The sequence below is a fragment of the Thermobia domestica genome, chromosome 1, assembly GCF_964235325.1.
Source record: "Thermobia domestica chromosome 1, izTheDome1.hap1.1, whole genome shotgun sequence".
NCBI lineage: Eukaryota > Metazoa > Arthropoda > Insecta > Zygentoma > Lepismatidae > Thermobia > Thermobia domestica.
Window position 1 is genome coordinate 296,324,417 of NC_137454.1, and position 23,637 is coordinate 296,348,053.

Consider the following 23,637-nt stretch of genomic DNA (forward strand, 5'->3'; position numbering starts at 1 on the left):
CAGCGACCTTGCCAACTTCCTATAAACTCAATTGCCGTGGATTTATTGCGTTTTGCCTCTGGTATCAACATCCCTGCGTGGCTGAGTTCCGAGAGTTTGACGTCACACACTGTGATAATAAATGAGATGCTACTTTTTTCAACAGGCGAAGGAACCAGCTGTGATACTCGGCAGCTCGGAGGGATACCGGCGGAGGAGGGGAATGCTCAAGCCATAAATACGATTCTAAGAAGCGCAGTTGCCATGTTTCATTATCTGTTTAATATTATTAATTAACATTAAAATTTAATTTGACATTGTGCTTTAGGGTGTAATAAATAAGTATGACTTATTCATGACCCTCGTCATAATTTCACTTCCCTACAAAAATCTGAAAATGAGAAAAATCTGGCGGCAATGTCATTTTCTTGCGAATACGATTACCAGCAAGAAGCGCGCCACAACATTGAGCGAACCATGTATTATTGATTATTCAAGATGTGAGAACATCTTCAGTGATTGTACTTAGACGCTCAAAAAACGCACTTGCGGTGATTCATTGATATGATACGCCTACCAATGGCTGACAGTACATCGGTAAGTAAAGCAGCAAAACTTTGTCATATCTATATTTTGATTAATGCGAAATTATTATTATTTTACAAGTGATTTAGTTAACTCGTTACTATTTATTAAATTACTTTAAAATTTATTGTTTATTGCCTTGGGACTGAGACATTTATTTAAAAAAAAAAAAAAAACGAAATATCATACCGGTATATAACGGGAATAATTTTACATATTAAATAGTCATCATTGTTCCTAGAAATAGAATACGTTCTTTGCATTTGTAATGGTATTCAATCTCTAAGCAGATGTAGACTACAATTTCAATGAAGTGTTGCCACATAAAACCATACGATTCTAAATATTTATTTTATTTTTTGGAACGCTGAGAGGTGGTACTAACATAGATTAAATAGTTCTTTAATTTTTGGCGCTATTTGCTGCGACCATCTTTCATCATTAAAAATAAGAAAGAAAGAAAAATCTTAAAACGCACAGAAAGTACTCGCGATTTTGGCATTATGATCTAGTAGATCTGAAAGGGAATTTTCTGTAATTAAATTCTATATCTATTTTTAAGGTAATAACTACTGACAGGACCGGATCTAAGAAATTTTGCCCCGGGGCAAAGACATATATCTGCCCTAATTTCTCCCAATTTTGCATCGAAATAGCGCCCCCTTCATACTCTCAACCAGCTGCGCCCCGGGACAAATGCCCCGAATTGACCCCCTAGATCCGGCCCTGACTCCAGGCGATCAAATGAAGTTATTGAAGTGTTATATCATTCGTTTTCTTTATTCTTCACGACATATCCTTGAAACATTAAATTAAAACTTCATTTAGTAACTTCTAACTTTTATTAATAAAATAAAACTTACCAGTGCATTTTTTAAGAAATCGCTACTACGTATCCAGGCACAAAACGGCCCTTGACACAGCAAAATTCAGACGCACAGAGATTCTTTTAAATTGCATTTTTGTATAATGTACACTTTTGGAACTATGAATTGATGACATACAAAATGATGTATTTGTGAGACTTGTGCTAACCGTTTCATTTCCGATTCAATACAGGAGTGGACATTTTCTATTTTACATTTTGGCTTAGATCCACTTTGCCATCGGTACTTGAAGATGAAACCGTACAGTGCCATCATAATTAGATATTTTCCTTTATTTATTTTTATATCCATATTTTTAAGTTGGACATAAACAGGACAAGGACAAACAAACCAAATTACGAATGCACAAACGTAGCTCAGGAATAGCTCAAAGCTAATGTCAACAGACCTCTAAAATAACGACTTCAAAATTATGTATGTATACATCAATGCACTCAATATAACGCATGGGGCCGCGGTGGCTCAGTGGTAGAACGTTCACCTCTGGTGCTTGGGGTCCCGGGTTCGATCCCAGCCCCCGCCAAGTGAACTTTGTGGTGGACAAACACTGTGTGCGTGGGTTTTCTAGGGGTTCTCCCGTTTCCTCCACTTTCTTCATTTCATTCATTATTCATATTCTCTGTCTCCTTTGGCCTAACCGGCATAACCGTAGAACGTAAAACTCGAAGATTTCATTTCATTTCAATATAACGCAACCTAAACAAAATATCAAAAATTGTTTTATCAAACTTTATAACTTAATATGCGTCGCATCAAATGAATACCAACAATATAGTGGATAATAGATCAGTATGATGGTAGGATGTGAAAAAAAAAATCTGACCTTAAAGGAAAAATTGTCTATGATCGCTTCTTCTCAATAAAACGGAAATGGATTCTAGGAAACTCGATATTCAATTGAGCTCCTTCGTGGCAAAGCGGTTACCGTACGCGCCTTTAGCGTAGGAGACCCGGTTCGATTCCCGGCGGTAGCTCATGTGGTTCGGATTCCACGCTAATCAGTAGGTCCACGTCTTTATAGCCTAGCTGCTGAAAGGGACGTTAAATTCAGAATGTAATCAAATCAGTATTCAATTGTCTCCAGAAAACATACAAGCAGCGAAACAAAACAAACCTGGCAAGCCTAACTAATTCTGTCGCTCTAGTTCCTTCCTATTTACCACAACTTCCTCTTCAATAGACAGGTTAGCTTAGCCTCAAATATGTTCTAACGGGTGGGCCTAAGTTATAGATGACAGACGACAATACTGCCTTTGACTTCACTTAGCTACTTTAATCATTCGATGTGAGATATTTTCACTGAAAAAACCACCGGCGTCAACACTGAATCAGCAGTTTCTTGCTCTATATTTCGCCGTGTTCGATCTAAGATTCCCAGGTCAGAAACACAACTGGTTATCGACGCAACGCAAAGTAGAGACCTGCACGGGCCGGGCTTGGGCGGACCGACACTGATTTCTCTTCAGGTCGGGCTGGGCTGGGGCCGATTAATTGCAATTCTTTAATAATTATTGACATTCGTTTACGATAATTGGAATGTGAATATATAAATATAAACGTTGAAGAAGTGTGACCGTGGAAAATGTTACAAAATGAAACTTCGAAAATTTATCGGGCCCGGGCCGGACTCGGGCCAAGAATTTTAAAAAAGTTATCGGGCCGGGCCGGGCTCGGGCCGAAAATCTCCAAAACTTTTCGGGCCGGGGCTGGGCCGGGCCTACGTACATTCGGGCTGGATTGGGCTCGTACCGAAAAATTCGGCCCGTGCAGGTCTCTAACGCAAAGTGTTCCCCGAAAGTGTAAAAGTTCTATTCACAATATTTTATCAGAAATAATGAGTTTTAATTGTAACGAACCAAAACAGTGTTGTGAGCTAAAGATAAGTAAAAATTCCATTTCATACATGTGAGAGTTCTGCTTTAACCTTTCTAACTCTTTAGTCGGTGTGTTAACTTTTTCTGTATTAGAGTAGAATGAAAGTGCTAGCATCTCGAGATAGACAAATGAGTACGCGAAACGAAGGAATTAGGATTATCGGAAATTTTTAAGAATGAAGCTCTCTAATTTTATACCTAACAACAGAATACAAGCTAATATATATAGTTACAAAACCGAAGTATATTGAAGTAATTTTAAATTTACAGCAATTCAAGTAATTTATTGTTTATGAACTCTTCCAGTAATTTGAAGATTTATGAATTGCACTGGGTATCCAAGCGCTGGGCCTGGGTATCCATTAGGATACAAAAAGGTAGCTTAAAAAATGCCCTGAAACTTACCACAGTAACAAATATAATTGTAACACTTGTGTAACAGTTTCGGTAATGTAATATGCCCATGCCCTTTAGAAGATATGTTATCTACGTCTAATGAGGGCAATATTACATTGCCAAATCTGTTACACAACTATTAAAGTTATATTTGTTGCTTTGGCCAGTTATGTTTTATTAATACGTATTAATGTTTTCAAAGCTACAATGAACAATATACAACTTAATAATTTCCCTTTGAAACAAATCTTCTTTATTGTTTCCTCAGCTTTATCATGCAACAAATTCATTTCTAACATTTTATTTGACTGGCATTTGTTTATTTATTGACCTACAGTTTCGAGGTGGAATCCGAACCACCATAATGTGGTCAAATTTTAAGTTCTCTCCTATCAGGAGGGGCCGCGGTGACTCAATGATAGAGCGTTCACCTCTGGTGCATGGGGTCCTTGGTTCGATCTCATCTCTCGTCAAGTGAGCTTTGTGGTGAACAAACACTGTGTGCGTAGGTTTTCTCGCGGTTCTCCCGTTTTCTTCCTCTTTCTTTATTCTACCATTTCATTCATTTCTCATCATCATCATCTCCTTTACCCTAGCCGGCATAACGGTGGGACGTAAAACTTAAAGATTTCATTTCATTTTCTCCCACCAGGAATCAAACCTGAGATCACGTGCAGAAAAGGCGAACGCGTTAGACATTAGACCGGCGGGGAAGGCTGCTGGCATTGGTTGGATTCATTAGTGTCATTTAGGGGGAGCAAGGAAGGGCATTTGCCCCCCCCCCCTGAGTTTGAGATTTATATAGATTTTATCCATAGAATAGTAGTAAGTCAGTGAAAAACGCGAAATTTCACTTATATCAAGGGGTCCTGCCCCCCCCCCCAAGCCAATCTGAAATGACGCTACTGGTTGGATTGAAGTTTAACCTTAAGAAGGCTTTATGAGACATAGATATACAGGAGATCCAAACCACATGAGCTCCCACCGAGAGTCAAACCCGATTCTTCCATGCCGACGACGCGTACGCTAACTGTATAGTCACGAGGGAGTTGTTGTTTCTATGTATCACATCTCGGTGTCGAAAATATAACATTTATCGAAATTCATGTTACGGTAGATACTTGTGGACTTGGCAAAGTTACAAGACTATTTTTCGTTTAGAAGCGACTTCCAAAATTATTCAGAAGAACAGAAGCGAGTCGTAGAATTTGTTATGAAGTCCCTTGTGGCTAAATAGTGAATATACCCGCCATTCGTGGAAAAGAACTGGTTCGGCCCGCAGTACCAATAGATGTAATTCTAATCCCACGTGTAACATATACCATGAGAAGTAAGTACTGAAAAATGAAGTTTTTCATGAAATAAACAAGAATAATTTATTGTTAATGGCTTAAGGACCCTGAAAGCTAATCACCACAGAAGCCTGAAGATTGCGAGCAACGTGTCTTGCATTATCTTCGATGTAATGTATTGATTATCCGAAATATAGCCTTTATACTCTAACCATGCTAACTTAATCTCAAGTCAATTTGAAAGGTAAACCTAAAAAATAAAAAATAAAGAAGAAAAAGAAAAGAAAGAAGTTAAATCTTTCAGTTTAACGTCCCTCGAATATGCCCTTTAGACTAAGAGAGACGATGATTAAAGCATGTGAATAATGATGGAAGAATTGGTGGAAAGAGAAAGTGGAAAGAAACGGGAATACCTCGAGAAAACCCATGAACATAATGTTGCAAATCGAAAAAGACGTTACTATTATAATTAAATGAAAAGAATAGTAGTATATTTTAGATGTTCTTGCACTGTCATAGACGTAAGTGATTCCAATACTGTTGAGTGTTATGTAATGTCACCGGTTTCAGCGTTAGAAACATGAAGTTGGAGATTAGTGGGCTTTATCCGTTAACGCAAAATTAAATGAAGTGGAAAAAAAATGAAATGAAATCTTTGAGTTTAAGGTCCCACGGTTATGCCAGTTAGGTTAAAGGAGACGGTGATGATAAGTAATGAATGAAATGAAGAAAGTGGGAGGACCCCGAGAAAACACACGAACACGGTGTTTGTCCACCACAAAGTTCACTTGGCGGGGGCTGGAATCGAACCTGGGACCCCAAGCACCAGAGGTGAACGCTCTACCACTGAGCCACCGCGGCCCTAATTGAAGTGCCTAGTTTAATACCTCAAGTAGGGGATATGCTTGTAGAGCAGAGGGTATTAGAGCAGACGGGTCTTAAGAGGATGATGAATCTTAGATCAATGGGATGCCTAGTAGATGATAGAACGCAGTGAGGAGAAATAAGAGAACCCCGACAAAACATAAAGAGCGCGATGTGGGACAGAACCAGAGATTCTTCGCATCAGAGGTCAGTGCTCTAATATTGAGCAATTCATTATCTAATTTCTCCACTTATCATTTTATTTTTCATCCCCAAATGTTTCCCAGTAAATCTTAGGATTTTCGTATGAGGAAGAGCCAGGGGCGGATCCAGAACGGACTTATGGGGGGAGGCGGTGGGTTGTAATACTGGTACTTAGAGCTATTTTTAAGAGCGTCAAACTCGGGGATGGGTTATATATATATATATATATATATATATATATATATATAATTTTAAAAAGTTTCCTCTTCTGGGGGGGAGCGATCGCCCCTCCTGGATCCGCCCCTGGGAAGAGCCAGGCCCGTAGCCAGACCGGTTTCTTAGAGGAGACGGAAATTATAACTGAAGGAACAATGACAGACATCATAGAAGACCACAAAACTGTTTATCTGTTTATTATGTATGGGATCTGTAACAGAGCTGTAGCTCTTTCTCACATTACATTCTAGACTTCTTATTTATTTATTTATTTATTTATTTATTTTTTCCACTTCCGAGCGATGATGGGAGAGAAACGGTGGTGGTGATGGTTTGAAAAATAAAATAAAATAAAAAATCGAATTTGGTATTTCAATGGATTTCTCTACACTGAAGATGATATAGTCAAAAATGAATACATTTTACTACTTAAAATATTTCTAGCAACATTGTTACTCATTTTTGAGGACATTTTTCTTAAAATTTTGAATACTCATACCTTCTCACTTTTAAGAACAATTTACTCGGAGTTAGTCTGCATCGAAAAATGTCATCAAATTTGAGTAAATGTTACTCATTTTTAGTATTTTAAACAGCATATATGACATAAAACGGATTTTTGGATGTCTGTCCGTTCGCTTGTCCCAATGTAAAAATGTTTACTCGCCTAGAGGCCATACTATTCACCACATCGAGACTTAAGATTTTTATAAGATTCTTTAAAGCGCTTTTCGAACTTTCTTCCTACCTTCAAAATATGGTAGTTTATTAAAGGGTGAAAACAAAATTTGCAATTTTGTCAAAATCGGGTGTAATGGTTTTATTCATATTTCATAAATCAATGTATCATTACCAATCCTATAATATGATATAAATACTTTTCTATGCAAAATCCAGAAGGGATGTACTTTTGTGGGTTCCTTCTGAGCGCTCTTTAAAACGACTCTGCTGATTCTATTCATATTGCATAAATATACAGTATATTTTATTGATAACACTACGCTGTAGTGTAAGTGGTTTCTCTTTTAAAAATCCATGAAGGGTATTTAATCTTGAGTGTGAGTTTTTGCGAATGATTTTCTCAAATATTACTCAGGCGATTTTGGTCATATTTCATAAATAAATGTTTCATTAATAACTCTACAATATGGGTTGTTATTTCTCATTAATAAATCTACACAGGGTCATTGACTGTCGGGGTCAGTTTGCTTTTGGACGATTTTCTCAAAAATTACTCATGCAATTTTGTTTATATTTTATTGAAAATCCTATAATGTTGCGTAAATCACTTCCAAACATATATTTCATTGGTGATCCTAATGTACTCGTATGGGATAAAACTTTGTCATGAAAAGTCCACAAAGGGTAGTTTAAGTTAAGTTACCTTCGAACGAAGTTCTCCAAAAACAATTTTGCTAGTATTTTATAATTATCAACACTGCAGCATAACATGATTTAGCTTTAAAAAAAATGAGCGAGGAAGTTTATTGCGGTGTCCATATCTTTTATGTCAACATTTATTTATTTAAACAAACAACTGAAAATCACAACGGGAGTCGAAGGAGGCTTCAAATGGTCCTAAGCCCTTCTGAGAACCTCCTAGCTACGATTCTCCTTAAAGTTTAATGAAGTTTATGTTCTGTGCCTTGATACAACTATTCTTTGGAAGTGCATCTGGTCCCACACTTTTGATGCTTACTTTGATACAATGTTAGAGTACTTAAGTTTGAAATTCTTAAAATGCAAAAAGGCCAATGGAAGATGTTTGGTGCATCTAGAAAGAAACATCACATTTTATGCACTAAAATGAATTTAATTGGTAAATAGCATTGCAGGAATTTTATCTAGTTTTGCTTTAATTTAAAAATTCTCTATAACGTTCAGTTTTAGAGGGGACAAAGAATAATTTAGAGTGGACATTAACCGTTCTAGTCCATCTCTGGCTACGAGCCTGGAGAGAGAGTACTTGGTAGAACGTATTCATTCTTTTTTTAATGCTTTCATATCGTATATTGTCTATTGAAGTTATGATTGATTTCATTTGGGGTTTGCCATCCCTTTCAAGAATGAGGGTATATAAGACGTACACCCACAGCTTAACATGGAATTCGAAGCACATGAGCTCCACTGGGAATTAAACCCAGGTCCCCCGCACCGAAAGCGCGTATGTTAACCAGTTCCGTGTCGTGGAAAATCAGCGCCCGGGGCGAGAGTATACGATAGCGCCCCATACATATATCCCAAGTAATTTTCCTCAATTTTTTCTTTTTTCTCTTCCGAATTTTGCGCCCCCTTACTTCGACGCCCGGGGCCTGTCTCTCTCACCCCCCACGGCACGGTACTGATGATAACCATAATATATCCAAGAGGGAGCTCGTATCTACTGTAGTATAGAGAGTCATTGTATTGAAGAAAAATTTTGAATTGAAGAACTAAACTCCTCCACGTAGTTACCCATGGCACTGGCAATTGTTTTCAAAAGGATTTGGTTTACAAAGGACTCCTTTAGCCCTATATATTTTCTCTGTCTGTTCGTGTGTCCGTCCGGGAGACACAAAACCTGAAGAATTACTTGATGGATCACCACAAGTTTTGGCCAGGATGTTCAAAAGTTAGGATCGATTTCGTTTATATACATGTATATGAGATCTATTCACTTGATTACTTGATTCCAAAACATGGACAATCAAAACTCGGTCTTATGTAATCTATGGGAGTAATTATGGATATTATCCTTGCTTGGTAGGCTACCTGCAGTGCTTTGAAATAGGTGAATTAGCATAACGTTCAGGATGCTAAATACTAATCTATTCGTGGAATACAAAATTAAAATGAAACTAAATAACTTTTTAATCGACAAATCAAAAGACTTAAACATTTTCTATGTATTTTCAAATATTCATTCCTCCTACTAAAAGTTTTGAATGGGGAATGAAGACTGAGGGGAAATGCAAACATTCAATCTTCATTTTTCATGCTATGTACATTGAGACAAACCAAACTCCCTTACGTGTTATACATTGTGACAGTGGTACTTGTTTTGGTTGACGTCATACGAGTATGTACCAAAGCTAAGAAAAAATGGGGGAATGACGAAAGTGGGAGGAAACAGAAGAACCCGGAGAAAATCTATGCACACAGTATTTTGGCTATCACAAAGCACATTTAGCGGAAACTGAGATTAAACCTGGAACTCCACGCTCCAGAAGTGATTACACGATCCACTGAACCACTCCGACCTCAGCTGGAATCGTTTGCTGTAGATTTCACAAATTCAAACCAAGAATCAGTCTAATATTCTTAACGTATGAGATTGCGAATTATATGTTGTTATTTTATACTATAATAAAGATATATGTTTGATCCTGAAGTAATAACGAGTGTCTCAACCAGTGATGAACATACTTCTTTAGGACAGGCTAAAGAAAGAACTGTATGCGGAGCATGTGGAATATTTTACAAATTCTTGTAATGCTAAGCCCTAAGCCCTAATTGAAAGAGGATTATGATGGAGAATGTGATGAATAAAATAATGAATGCATTTCTATATAAGTTTTCCATCATCTGGTTTGAACCGGGATGCATTGATTCTCAGAAATGAAGTTAAATGTTCATCCGTAAGTCTGTTTGCAATACGCCTTTTTCGAAGTTGATATATATATCGGAAACACCTATTACATATACGGGGATTAAGTGAACATGGCAGTAATTTTCTGGGCATTAGATATCAGATTTGGGAAAGCAAATATGGACAAGAACTTGTAGAACTTTAATGTTGGAACATTAAAAAACAACTGCTTGAATTGAGTGTTCGATTGCAACTTAATTAATTTAAGTTGCAAATTAGATTTTATTGATGCACAGTCCACATTAAAAGTTACACTAAAAACACACACAAACACAAAAGCCAGCAGCCAGTACCTCACTCTGAAATATTAACATAACATTCAAATATTGTGGGTAAGTAAATTTCAGTGATACAATTTGCATCACGTTTCCAGTTGTGAACACCCATTATTATTATTATTATTATTATTATTATTATTATTATTATTATTATTATTATTATTATTATTATTATTATTATTATTATTATTATTATTATTATTATTTTTATTATTATTATTATTATTATTATTTTTATTATTATTATTATTATTATTATTATTAGTAGTAGTAGTAGTAGTAGTAGTAGTAGTAGTACAGGGTGTCCAATATAGAATGCAACTAGGGATGCGCACGAGACGAGTCGAGACAGGATTTTCGTGACAAAATTCGAGTCGAGACACGGCATTTCCAATAGAGAAATATACATTTTTCGAGTCGAGACATCACTTTTACAGCACATTTTCGAGACGAGACAGCCACAAATCTTGTCTCGTGCGCATCCCTAAATGCAACCCGGAAAGTGGGATAGTAGAACTTTTGAACCTGAAGCGATACACAAATAATGGTTATACCAAAATGAAGCTTTGTTCATGCATATATTTTTAAACTAGGAAGCAACGATTGAAGTAAACTAGGAACCATACAGTGTTGCCAGGTTTAACCAAAGTTTTTTTTTTTTTTTTTGCAAATCATGTAAATTGACAACTCATACGTATGTTCTGTCGTTGATTTTCAGTTTGTTTAGTTGGAGTAGCTTGGAAACCATGGGGTACAAAAAAGAATTATTCATTTTCACCGATAACTAATCAGATGAGGCCTCTGTAAGGGGGAACTAGGAAAATCGTAGTTTTCATGAATTAACACTCTGAATTGGCAACTCTGCTGATGTTTCTTTGTGGTGGACAAACACCGTGTGCGTGGGTTTTCTCGGGGTTCTCCCGTTTCCTCCCACTTTCTTCATTCCTCCATTTCATTCATTACTCATCATCACCGTCTCCTTTAGCCTAACAAGCATAATTGTGGGACGTAAAACTCAAAGATTTCATTTCTGCTGATGTTTGAGTGCGTTTGTTAAGGATCTGTCTACATTATGCAATTCCTGAAAACAATGAAAAAGTAACTTTGAAATTATCATGAAAAAACTTTTACTTACATGCACCCAGCAATGCTGCTATTTATTTTTATGGGTTACTTAAAGCAAGAGGTATACTAGAACAATCCTCGAACTATACAAGATCTGGAAACGAACATTCGCAATACCATTGAGAACATTGACACTTTTACTCTTCGTAAAGTTGCTGCCAGCATGGTGAAACGTGTGAACCTGTGTTTGAATCAAAACAGGGGTACTTCTAGCATATGTTGTAGAGCTGGTAACTCATTGCGTGGTAATAGCAGTGTTGCCAGGTGTATGTAGGTAACAGTTTTATCATGATAATTTAAGTTTCTTTTTCGTTCTCTTCAGAAATTGCATAATGTAGACACACCCTTAACACACCTTTTGATGCACTGAAACATCAGCAGAGTTGCCAATTCAGAGTGTTAACTCATGAAAACTACGATTTTCCTAGTTCCCTCTTACGGAGGCCTCGTCCGATTAATTATAGGTGGAAATAAAAAATATTTTTTCTGCTCCATAGTTTCCAAACCACTCCAAATAAACAAACTGAAAATTAACGACAGAACATCCATACGTATGACTTATGAGTCAATTTACATGTTTTGCAAAAAAAAAAAAAAAAAAAAAAAAAAAAAAAAAAAAAAAAAAAAGATTTACACCTTCGGTTACATCTGGCAACACTGTGTGGTTCCTAGTGTACTTCAATCGTTGCTTTCTAGTTTAAAAATATATGCATGAACAAGGCTTCAGTTTGGTATAATCATTATTTGTGTATCGCTTCAGGGTCAAAAGTTCTACTATCCCAAACTCCGGGTTGCATTGTATATTGGACACCCTGTAGTAGTAGTAGTTAGTACTAATATTGCAATGTTAAATTTTGTTTGTAGGATTAAAAGCTGTAAGGTATCACTCTAGTTATACACAAAAAATTTTGAGTCAAATCCATTATCCGTAATTTTGATCCGTATTTGTTTCTGGGCACCGCGAAGTAAGTTTTAGGTCGAAAGCCTGTGGAAAGAAACCTTTAGATTAGGCGTTTCATAAGTATGTGTCAATGTGGATCTCTTTCGAGACTTGCTCCTTTTCATAAGTTACAAAAGTTAGTCACACTGATGCGTACTACCGGACATGGAAATCACGTAGGGATACATGCAAATTTGAAGATTTTTGGGAACCACGCAGGAAAGTATTTTATTTGTAAGATTTGAGGACACCCATTTCACTGATTTTTTTCTTCATAGTTGAGTCGTACTGACTTTCTGTTAACTCCATCTTTAAATGGAAATTGTAGATTGATACAAAGACAGAAAACAGGGAGACCTCATTTTTGATAGATCTGACATCGCACTGACACTGACATCGATCTGACATCAAACACTAAAGCTTTTCGGTAAACTTTTTTTTTTTTTTTTTTTTTTTCAACATAGGATTCTTTAAACTTGTTTTGTACTTTGCACAAGTTAGGAAATGGGTTAAATCTTCGGCTTTTAACTTTTCTCTCAGAGCATGAACTCATGTTCAAATGATTTTACCTGATTATTCATATTTTGCAATAATTACGTATAAAACCTATTATATTTTCCTTTTGTATTTTTTCAATATATTTTATTTTCCCTGGAGGAACCAAGAGCCGCAGAAAAATGAGTGAAGGGTCACGAGTTTGAGACGCCTGTCTTAGATATTCGTAAAAGACGTTGAATGACGATTTGGGCAATGGAGACCAATTGACGATTGGGATATGATGGGTATTATTCGATTCGTATTGACAAGTAGATCAATAATTGGTATGACTTTTTTTTTCGAAAATTCAATTTTTACCCGGGAATTTAATAAAAATTTGGTATTTTGGACAATTGCAACCAGTTGTCGACTGCGACGCGATGGGTATCATTCGATTCACATTGACAAGTAGATCAATAATTGGTATGACATTTTACCGAAAATTCAATTTTTACCCGGAAACAATAAAAATACGGGATTTTGGGCAATAGGAAGAGAAATTGATGGCAACATGCATAGAAGATGATTAGTATTACTTTTTCTGTTCTTTATTGTTCTCTTTCATCTATTGATATAGTCAACCATCATGCAATATAAATACGCATATACATGATTATTGTTATGCACACTGTAGAAAGAATAACATTAAGCACATTTACTGGTGTTTTGTGGTTGTTAAGAATCAATCTGAGTAAAATTAGGATTTAATATTGGTAATAATAATTATAATAGAATCACTAAACAATAAAATGCGATACTAAAATTCGTACAACATTGATCTGAAAAGTATTTTATGCTCACAAATCGGAATAATTCCTTGTCATAAAGCTGCTGTGATAACTATTATAATCAGGCACATCCCAGTTGTGAGTCACAACTAAATTTCTGTACTTTGTTATCGCACCAGGCAGAGATGGCGTGAGTCAATGGAAACTTGACCCATGATTAGGATTGCCATTCGTCCCGGAAAATCCGGGACCGTCACCGAATCGAGATCTGCGTCCCGGCATCCCGAAAATGTTTCTCGAGACGCTTAAATATCCCGGATTTCATCGAAGAAGAAAGGAAGGGAATATTTCTTTCTTTTTCACAGGATTGGGTATGTAATAATTCTCTTCAAATTCTGAGTATGGCGATTCAGTAGTTGAAAAAAAACTTTAATACATAAAACATGCATTTAATTAAGTTCATGACTTAACTACTTTAACATTGAACGAAGCATTCGTTTCATTGGGCCAGGGACAAAAGGTTTTACTGCTAAATCTTATTGTTATCTTTAGTACTCTGTTTCAATCTGCATCTCACTACAGAAATACAGTATTTTAATCAACAATCCCTGACCGATATTTTTGGTAATTTTCCGCTGACCATTCAAGAAGAAAAATATATTGTTTTAATTAATGAAACTGAACAGACAATAATGGGGAAATGTTGGAATATTTTTTTTAAAGTAGAAGATAATTAGGTGGGGAAAACACACACTGAAAGCCACGAAACAGATCCTGTGAAATTAAAATAAAATGCTTACCAGGAGGGTAGGGGTCAAGGGCGCCGATCCCTGTAACTTTGGGTGACCCATTCATAAAAAATACATTTAACAATACATATAACAATAAAAATACATATAAAAATACATATTCATAAAAATACATGAGGCCCACATGAGCTTTGGGGGGCCCGGGCCCCCAGGATTGGCACCTTTGTAGGGGTAAATCATCTTAAGTTTGCTTAATTAGGGAGGGTTTGGGTACAAAACCTCGCCTGGCTAAACCCTCGCCGCCCAAAATCTCGCCGGGCCGAAACCTCGCCTGACCAAAACCTCGCCACCCAAAACCTCGTGAGTCAAAATCTCACCGGGCCAAAACCTCGCCTGTCCAAAATGTAGCGGTCCAAAATCTCGCCAGGCCAAAACCTCGCGTCTCAAAATCTCGCCATACCCAAAATCTCCTCTGCCAAAACCTCGCGGTCCTGATCTCTGGACACAGAATCTCCCTGGTCTAAACTACGCGGGACGTAATCTTGCCTAGGAAGAAATGTCGTCAGTATAAAACCTCGTCACGACGATTTCTTCGATGTAGAATGCTCTATATATTGCTATATGTATATATTTTGTAATTACACATAATTGCATTAAAATAATGACAAGATAATATTCTAACACGTGCTTTGAAAATCTGTATATATAAAAATGAAAATTACTATGTTTGAGACATCATACCTCTTGAGCCACCCGACCGAACTCGATCAAATTTTCAACATAGATTAGGCTCGGGCCTGGGATGTCTTTTGTAATTTCACTTTGACGGCATAATGAAGTGGAGGGGGAAATATATAAAAATAAATAAAACTTAATAACTCTTGAACCAAGAGACCAATCTTGATCGAATTTGCCAGATAGATAAGGTTACCGCCTGGGATGGTTTTTATCATTTTACTTTGACGGGAAGGCGGAGGAAAAGGGGAAACATATAGAAATGCATAAAAATTAAATTGGCTGCGTTTGTGACTTAATAACTCTTGAACCACCCGACCTGTCTCGATCAAATTTTCAATATAGATGGAGTTTGAGCCTGGGATGGTTTTTATTTCACTTTGACGGTGGCCTTAGGAAATTCTAACAAAATCGAATAATATTTATGAAAGTATGAAGTAATATGTGAGTTTTTACTTCCCTCGATTATGTCCTATAGGTTAAAGGAGACGTAGATGATCAGGATGAAGGAAATGATGGAATGAAGAAAGTAGGAAAAAATGGGAATACCCCAAGAAAGCCCCCCCACACACTATGTTTTGTATATTATTATTATTATTATTATGTAATATGGAATTGCATATTAAGAAACTCATTGGGTAAATTTTAAGGAAAGGTTTCATTCCGCAAATTTTTGGCCAAGCAAGATTTTGGTCCGCGAGGTTTTGGACAGCGAGGTTTTGACCAGGAGAGATTTTGGCTCACGGGGTTTTGGGCGGCGAGGTTTTGGTCACGTGAGATTTTGCGCGGCGAGGTTTTAGCCACTCGAGGTTTTGGGCGACGAGGTTTAGTCCACGCGAGGTTTTGGCCCGGGGAGATTTTAGCCCGCGATGTTTCGGGCGGCGAGGTTTTGGCAACGCGAGGTTTCGGCCTAGCGAGATTTTGTCCGGTGAGGTTTTCGCCACGCGAGATTTTGGGAGGCGAGGTTTTGGGCGGCGATGTTTCGGCCGCGAGATTTTGTCCGTATCCCACTAGGGAGGAGGTCTACTAAAATGACTAAAAATATGATTACGTAATACTTGAACAACTCTATCTAATAGGAGAAAGTAAATTAATATATAACACTTCTTTTCATTTTAAGCATTTCAGACAATTTCGTAATTTAGTAGCGTCTCTGATTTTCATTTTTGAAATATGGCAATCCTACCCATGACCAACTGACCGACAACCCATTATGACCCACTCTGCTCAATGCATTGTATGTAGGTTAGGGTCACGGTGGATGGTCAGATGGGTCACGGTGTGTGGTGGGTCACGTCCTGTTCACCCACGCGACCCACTGACCTACTTCATCTCTCGCACCAGCCTAATATTCGTTGGTAACAATTCCGCTTTCGTAGCAGCTGAATTTTCGCTTTGAGGCTAGGATTATCAAGCTTAATAGAGATGAAAATGTCCACCTTGAAGTACGAAATTCATTATGAAATATTTCCTATGTTTCTTAACAGAGAATAGTGTTATAAGGAGATTCGTCATACTTTTTATAGCTGAAAATTACGTAATGATCACGTCATAAGATGCTCATGAAGTATTTCTTAGTTGTAAACATGATTTGAGAAAATCTTATCTTCGCATTTCGTAGTACTTTCTAAATATAAAGTTCTCGTATCCTCCAAATTTGAATGTTGATTTTTTTTAAGACTCAAATTATTCTGTGTATAAGTGTGGAAAATCTTATAGAACGGCTATGCCCGATTTTTTTCTATTAAGAAAAGTTATTAGAATCTTTCGACGTCACTAGGGGTGCACGAAGAGTGTGGTAAAATTACATTTCAATCATATTCATTGAAGTTTAATGTATAATGACTTCCGTATCTTTAAATGTTGATAAAAATGTTTGTATAACCCTTTATCTGTTTATGGTTTTTATATTATGAATAATGTAACACAAAAACAGTACCAGTACATGAGATCTAAGACTTGAGTGGAATAGTGTTGCTCACTAGTCTCAAAAAGGGGACGAGAATCATGAGTATCGTCTCGAATTTAAGAGGCACTTTTCGTCTCGACTCTCGTCCTGTGAGTAATATTATTTTATTACTTATTTTAAGCAGAGAAAATTTTTAAAACTTATATATTACAAGTAGAATTATTTTAACATTAAGAAACGGCTGTTTTCTCTAGAATTCTCCATCAATTTGATCTGCTATATTTTACTTTTTCACATAATAAGATCTAATTGAATCCAGATTGGTGGATTTTAGGATGAATATCACAATGGTGATTGATCTTTAAAAAATACGATCATTTCCCTGTTATGCGTCAAAGCATTTGATTGAAATGTCGCAATCCTCTTTTGATTTATATAAGAGTTCGTTTTGCGGTTCACATAATATAGACATTTTCTTCATGCAGTTCCAGAAGGTCGCGGTCTAGTTCTTTTCCCTCATACCCACAAAATAGCATCCAAATGATGCCAAATGACCATTCAGCTAGCATAACCTATTTGTGAATGTGATCTTTGACGTTACCTTACATCTAGAGCTCTCAGACATCCGGTTTGCCTGTTCGTACCAGTGTATTGGGAATAGTGGAATTTAGGACATCATGCAGTTCAGTTTGTGTATGTAATTTTAATTGCTACGCTTAAGTTTTTGATGTTGGCAAATCAAAACAATTTATAACTGGAAAAATATTGTAGGTATAAAGAAACGCTTTACAAGGTTGGTGTCATTATATTATTACATTTCTATGAGTGACTGTTATTACTTCCGTTATACGCAAGGAAGTAATATATTACGGTCAAAATGCCTCATGTAAATCCAGATACGACCAGATTTGGTAGAAGACCTATTATTTCCGTATTGACCTCTGTATATCTGTATGTATGTACGTTCAAAGAATATTTTGTCAACGATAAATCACGTAAAAGATTACACATACATACGGGCCTCTGCACAACTTTCTATTTGGTTCAATATTCATGAAGTGCCTCGCATTTAAGATGCAAGACCTTGAAAACTGTACAAGCTACAATAAAACTCGCTACGCCAATGATTTTCCGAGATTTCCATTTGGAAAAACGAAAGTTGAATCCAATATAGCGGATCCAAGATGGTAGCCGGGATGGGTAACATGTGCTAGACAAGCAGTACTTGATCCAATTTGTTTTGCGTATGCCTACATTCATGTTCAGTTACATCTAAAGAAACTAAAAGCAATTTTGTGTCCGAGTGTTATAGTAGTGTATGATTCAATTTCGGATATATGACAGCCCATAAATATGCAAATTACCAAATGGGCCACTATAATTAGTACAAAATACGTTGGGCCACGGGCTTGCATTTGAATCAATTTTACACGAATCCCGAGAGGACACTCCGCGAATGTACCTTGTAAATAAGCAACCTTAAAAAAAAAAAAAAAAATCTGATATCACTTGGTATTAGGGACAGAATTTTCCTGGCAAAATTCGAGTCGAGACACAGCTCTTCCAATAGAAAAATATATATTTTTCGAGTCGAGACATCACTTTTACAGCACATTTTCGAGTCGAAACAGTCTCAAATCTTGTCTCGTGCGCATCCCTACTCGGTATTATTTCCTTGTTTGACATATCTCAAATCCTGCTTCTAATTTCTTTTTAACATGTTATAATAATTTTAAAAACTGATTGATTAAAAGCAAAAATGGTGTAAATTATTTTCTTTTATAATTATATGAATACTGTATATCAATTGATAAAACTTTAAAATAAGTGCTAAACGTATATGTGACATTATAATTATATGGCAGTGCTTGATTTTCCAATAGAAGGAATATCTACTATGTCGAAACATTTTTGTTTTCTAGAATTAAACAAAACACGATTTGCGCCACTTTGGGTTTAACAATTCTGTCATGAATGTCTAAAGATAAGTTAATTAATTCCAAACCAATAATTGATTATGACGATTCTCTTTTATCTTTTTACAGATACGAAGGCCTGCAAACGAATTCAAGTCAGAGAGGAACCTGTCAATTCTCTATTGCAGCTCTGCACTTTTGGCTATTGTCACGTTAGTAACAGCTAATTTGAGCTTCTCGTACTGGAACAAAAGCGTTACTTGTCTTTATAATATTGTATGCACTTGTTTTCTGTACGTTGGAGAAACATCGTTATGTCATTTTGTTATCTTCAGTACAATATCAGTTGGCATAATTTCTCTGCTGTTCGGAGGATATCACGCGTACAGATTTTGTGTCCAAAACAAGCACCGAACTCAAGTTTTTATTGATAGATGTCCCATCTTTGACGATCGTGGATTTATGCTACTTCAACGTCCTGAAACAGAGGCAATCTCCATCCAAGTGTTCTTGACGCACCCACTATGGAAAATGCTGGCTTTTGCTAATGTTGCCGTTCTTATTTTAGTTCTTGTGACCGCGTGTGTGTTTACAGAGGGCTACTTTCAGAATTGCGAAGCATATCGCTTAGAAGTCATGAAAAGAGAACCACAGTTGAAGCAATTAGTTAAAGACAAGTTTTCGTGCAACATAGTGCTTGATATTTTAAATCATATACAAACAAAATATTACAATACCAGTTACTTTAACATGACTGTTTGTTTACAAATAGCTCTCACCACGAGCTGGTTGAACTTAGCGGTTTGGATTTTAATTGTGATCTACGGCATCATTCTTATGAAAAGATATAAGTGATTTTAGTGACTAATTCATCACGACACAAATTCACATATCTTTATACCAAAAATAGGATAAAAGTACCTATCTTGATACACTTATGGTGGTTATACATTCTGTAGCCCTAAAATAACTTGTTCAGCAACTGATGAATGCACATTTTTCCCCCCAAAATCAGTAAAATCAGTTGTTTCCTAATTTAGGTAAGTTGGCGGAGTAAGAAAAAAAAAATATTACGAACATCAATACATCACAACATAGGTTTCTTCAGCTTATGTGATATGAGGCCTACAAAGGTAATTAAATACCGTATATATATCCTGCAGGTACGCCATATTATTGAATACTGAGTACAGCTACAAGTTCGAAAACAGACTGAGATTTATATACTTTTTATATGTAATAGCAATACTTATATTGTTTATGGATAAGTATGTAAAATAGCGACCAATGTAAATTATGTAAATGTAATAATATTGTATATACATTACATGTTGAAGAACATATATTGTATTAGTAAGATAATGAATATTCATTGTGGTTGCGTCTTATGCATGAGATACCTAACTGATAATGCTTTAATTATCTTGTGGGCTGAACAAAAATGGACGTATGATTAGCGTAGATAAATGAATGGAATTGGAATCCTGATTGAGGTTGTCCTTATTCCATACAACGAATACGCGAATAGTGCCTTCAAAAACTAGGGATGCCACGCATCTGTTGTCATCAACTAGTATTCGAGGCGCCAAAACTTGATACTGAGCATATCCAATCTATTAATTTGAGAAACATATAATTTGGAACGCCTAATACCCATAATCATCAGTCTCATCGATTGCTATCGCTAATGGCTAATACGAATGGCATATGGTCAATGTTCGGGATATGGCTGTCCGATCCACTTTAGGCATGTGCAAAGTAAGTCTGTCTTTCCGGTCCGTAGTAGAACGCAGCCTTTGGAATTCTGCACGTCATTGGGCATTGTCTCCCTGGAGTCATTAATTCCATAATCATATCGCTGTGATTACACTCCGTTCAACATAGACCTGTGTTGTGGAGGATAGCTGCTGGAATTGCTACAAAATCAGCTAGAATTGGTACTTGTTCAACGACAAGACATTGTTCTACCACCAAGATACAGTTACATCACATCAACACTCATTTACTACTAAATTCTGGCTTTCTGACATGCGTTTTACTGCTATTTCCAGTGAGCGTGACTCCGCTTGTGATGTGTTGCAGAGCTGCACTGCTAATAATTTTATTGTCCATTTATTCTTCACCTCCACTACACACACTATCTTTACGAAAACTTTGGTACGACTTCTGGGGAAGATTGCGTGCTACAGTAAAATTTAGAGGCATGTCCGTTCACTACCGGAAGGCCCAACTCTGACGAATTATCTAAAATGAATAGTGTCTTGGGACCGTGGCTGCAGTTCCTTCAGTAGACAAGTTGGCGAAAGTGACACTGATTGATAAGGCAAATTTCACATTGTTCCTACTTCTAGGCTTGATTAGAATGACTTTAATGATGAGATATTCTGACTGAGAAACTCCCTAGTTTGTTGACAATAGAAAGAGAACATAGCAATGGTTATCAAAATAAAGTAAAAACGTGTAGTTTACAACACGTAAGATGTTTTACGTAGAGATACTGACCCATGAGAGGATGTGTGCGAGGATAGAACAGAGACGGGTGTTGAATCAGCCAGACAGCGGTGATGACAAATGAAAAAAGGTTTCTGAGTTTCAAATAAATCAAATTGTGTCTGCGCGGTTAGTTGGTGCAAGTATACCTAAGGTGGCCGGTGTGTTAGATGTGTCACAAGGAACAATGTCCAAGGTGAGGACAGTTTCGCAACAGAATAAAGCATGTCGGCAAAGAGTAGAGCAACATCGGCAAAGAGTAGTAGTTGTCGGAAAAGAGAACTGAATGCCAGGGATCACCGAACATTGAAAATGATTTTTAGCAAGGACGCACAGTGGGGCGAAAACGCAAAAAGCTGGCCAAAAGTAAAAAAACGAAAGTTAGTAATACAGGAATTTTTTTATGTAGTTGGCTAGAGTGATGTTAGAAGGGCCCAAGTCCATAATTAGAATAGGGTTTTTACTTTATTCCGACTACCTGAGCCACTCTTAAGTAGACCCTTCAGCAGATCAAATGCGTAGAGAACAATAGAAGAATTGTGAGCGTCCGTTTAAACAGTTGTAATTTTCGAACGCGTTCATAGTTTTTAAATCTGTAAAGTTTTCCTATATTGTACTGGTAAGTAGAATAAGTGTATGAAGTGAAAAATTAATAATAATGATGTAATAATTTATAATTTGAATCGCAAGTCAGGCAAAAATTTCACATTGTTTATATATTTTAGTAACTTAAAGCGTTGAAAACATTATGTGCACCCTCGTGCACCACGTTCATATTTTGTAGAATGGTAGTCTAAATATTAATTAATGCTGTCGACAAAAACGTAGCTGCCAAAACGTGCCAATTACGAAGTGTGTTGATGTTAATTATTGTTCATTTAATGTTACAGTGACAAGCCGTTCCAGTTATCATAACCGAATCAAATACCAATAATTTGTGTCATTTAAGTAATAATACATTTCTAGTAAATAAGAACGTAAGTAACAAGTAATTGTTCATCAAAATATGTGAAAAAAGTGAATGTTGTTAAAAATATATTGTGAAAATTACTAAGTATGTTGACATTCTTTTTATTCCGCCATTTTGTTTTTTTCAACTTTAGTTGCAGAATAGTAATCAGCAACCTCAATAACCCCTTTATCGCCACTTTTGAGAACATTTCTAAGACTTTTTCGACTTTTGCAAATTTTATTCCGCCATTTTGGGTCCGCCATTTTGTTTTTTCAACTTTAATTGCAGAATCGTAATTATCAACCTCAATAACCCCTTAATACTAAATTTCATTCAATTTGAATATAGTTATCATATTTTGGCCAGCTTTTTGCGTTTTCGCCCCACTGTGGGACGGTAGAGTAAATGCGTCACAAGTGACTCCACAACTCGATCGGCACCAAGAACAATCTATTGTGACAATAACAGTTCACACGAGGTAAGTAATCTGAACGTCCACGGTCGGGTTGCAATTTTAAAACAGCTGATCATCGCCAATAACACTTTAGTACAGCGAAAATGGTAATGAGACCGTCTACGATTGGAAACGAGTAATATGGTGTGGTGAGTCTTCTTTCACCTTATCTCCAGCAGCCGTGTTTATATATGGTAGACTTCCAAAGAAGTTTGTGCTCCAAACTGTTTCTCCTCTTCCGTAAAACATAGCGGCGCTTCTGTGATTCTATCTGCCATTCTGCTACTCTGTGGGTTCTGTAATTACGTTCACAGAACATACTACTGCCCCTTATTATGTGAACACTTTAGGTAACCACGTGGATCGTATAATTCAAATGTTACTTTTGGCCAATCATGCAATTTTCCCAAGGTAAAAATGCACCAATTCGCACTACTGCAGCTGCTGAGACGTGGTTTCATGAACATCGGGATGAACTACATTTCTCCTGCCCAATAATGGTTCTCAACATTATGAAGCACCTGTATCAATTCTGGAACCCATGCTCCGAAGCATAGACCCTCTATCATCCTTGTAGATAGAATCGAGTGCTGCACTACCTGAGAAAAGGTAAAGTATTACTTTGGAAACCATTCATGACATGTGTGGATCCATCCGACGACGAATAAGAGCTGTATTGCGGGCTAACAGTGGTCCCACACTGTATTAAACAGGTAAATTGTATTTTCTTGAGGCGTTTCCATTACTTTGATAATCATCTTTCCCAGGCCAAAATCAGTGGCAGCTCCAAAACCCTACAAGAAGGAAGTCAAATTATCGACAATTTCGGCGAAACTAGCTTTGTACACCTCCGCTGCAAAATCAATTCACGCCTTCCGTGCCTCTTGTAATTTTTCACA

General features: G+C 36.7%; 1 protein-coding gene across 1 annotated transcript; it reads left to right on the top strand.

Annotated features, from left to right (window-relative positions):
* Positions 1 to 210: 210 nt before the first annotated feature.
* On the top strand, positions 211 to 22,389 carry LOC145661570 (uncharacterized). The gene is made up of 2 exons (XM_081726889.1): positions 211 to 576; positions 18,972 to 22,389. The coding sequence occupies exons 1-2, from the start codon at positions 544 to 546 to the stop codon at positions 19,695 to 19,697; spliced, it is 759 nt and encodes a 252-aa protein (XP_081583015.1). The 5' UTR covers positions 211 to 543; the 3' UTR covers positions 19,698 to 22,389.
* The last annotated feature ends 1,248 nt before the right edge of the window (positions 22,390 to 23,637 follow it).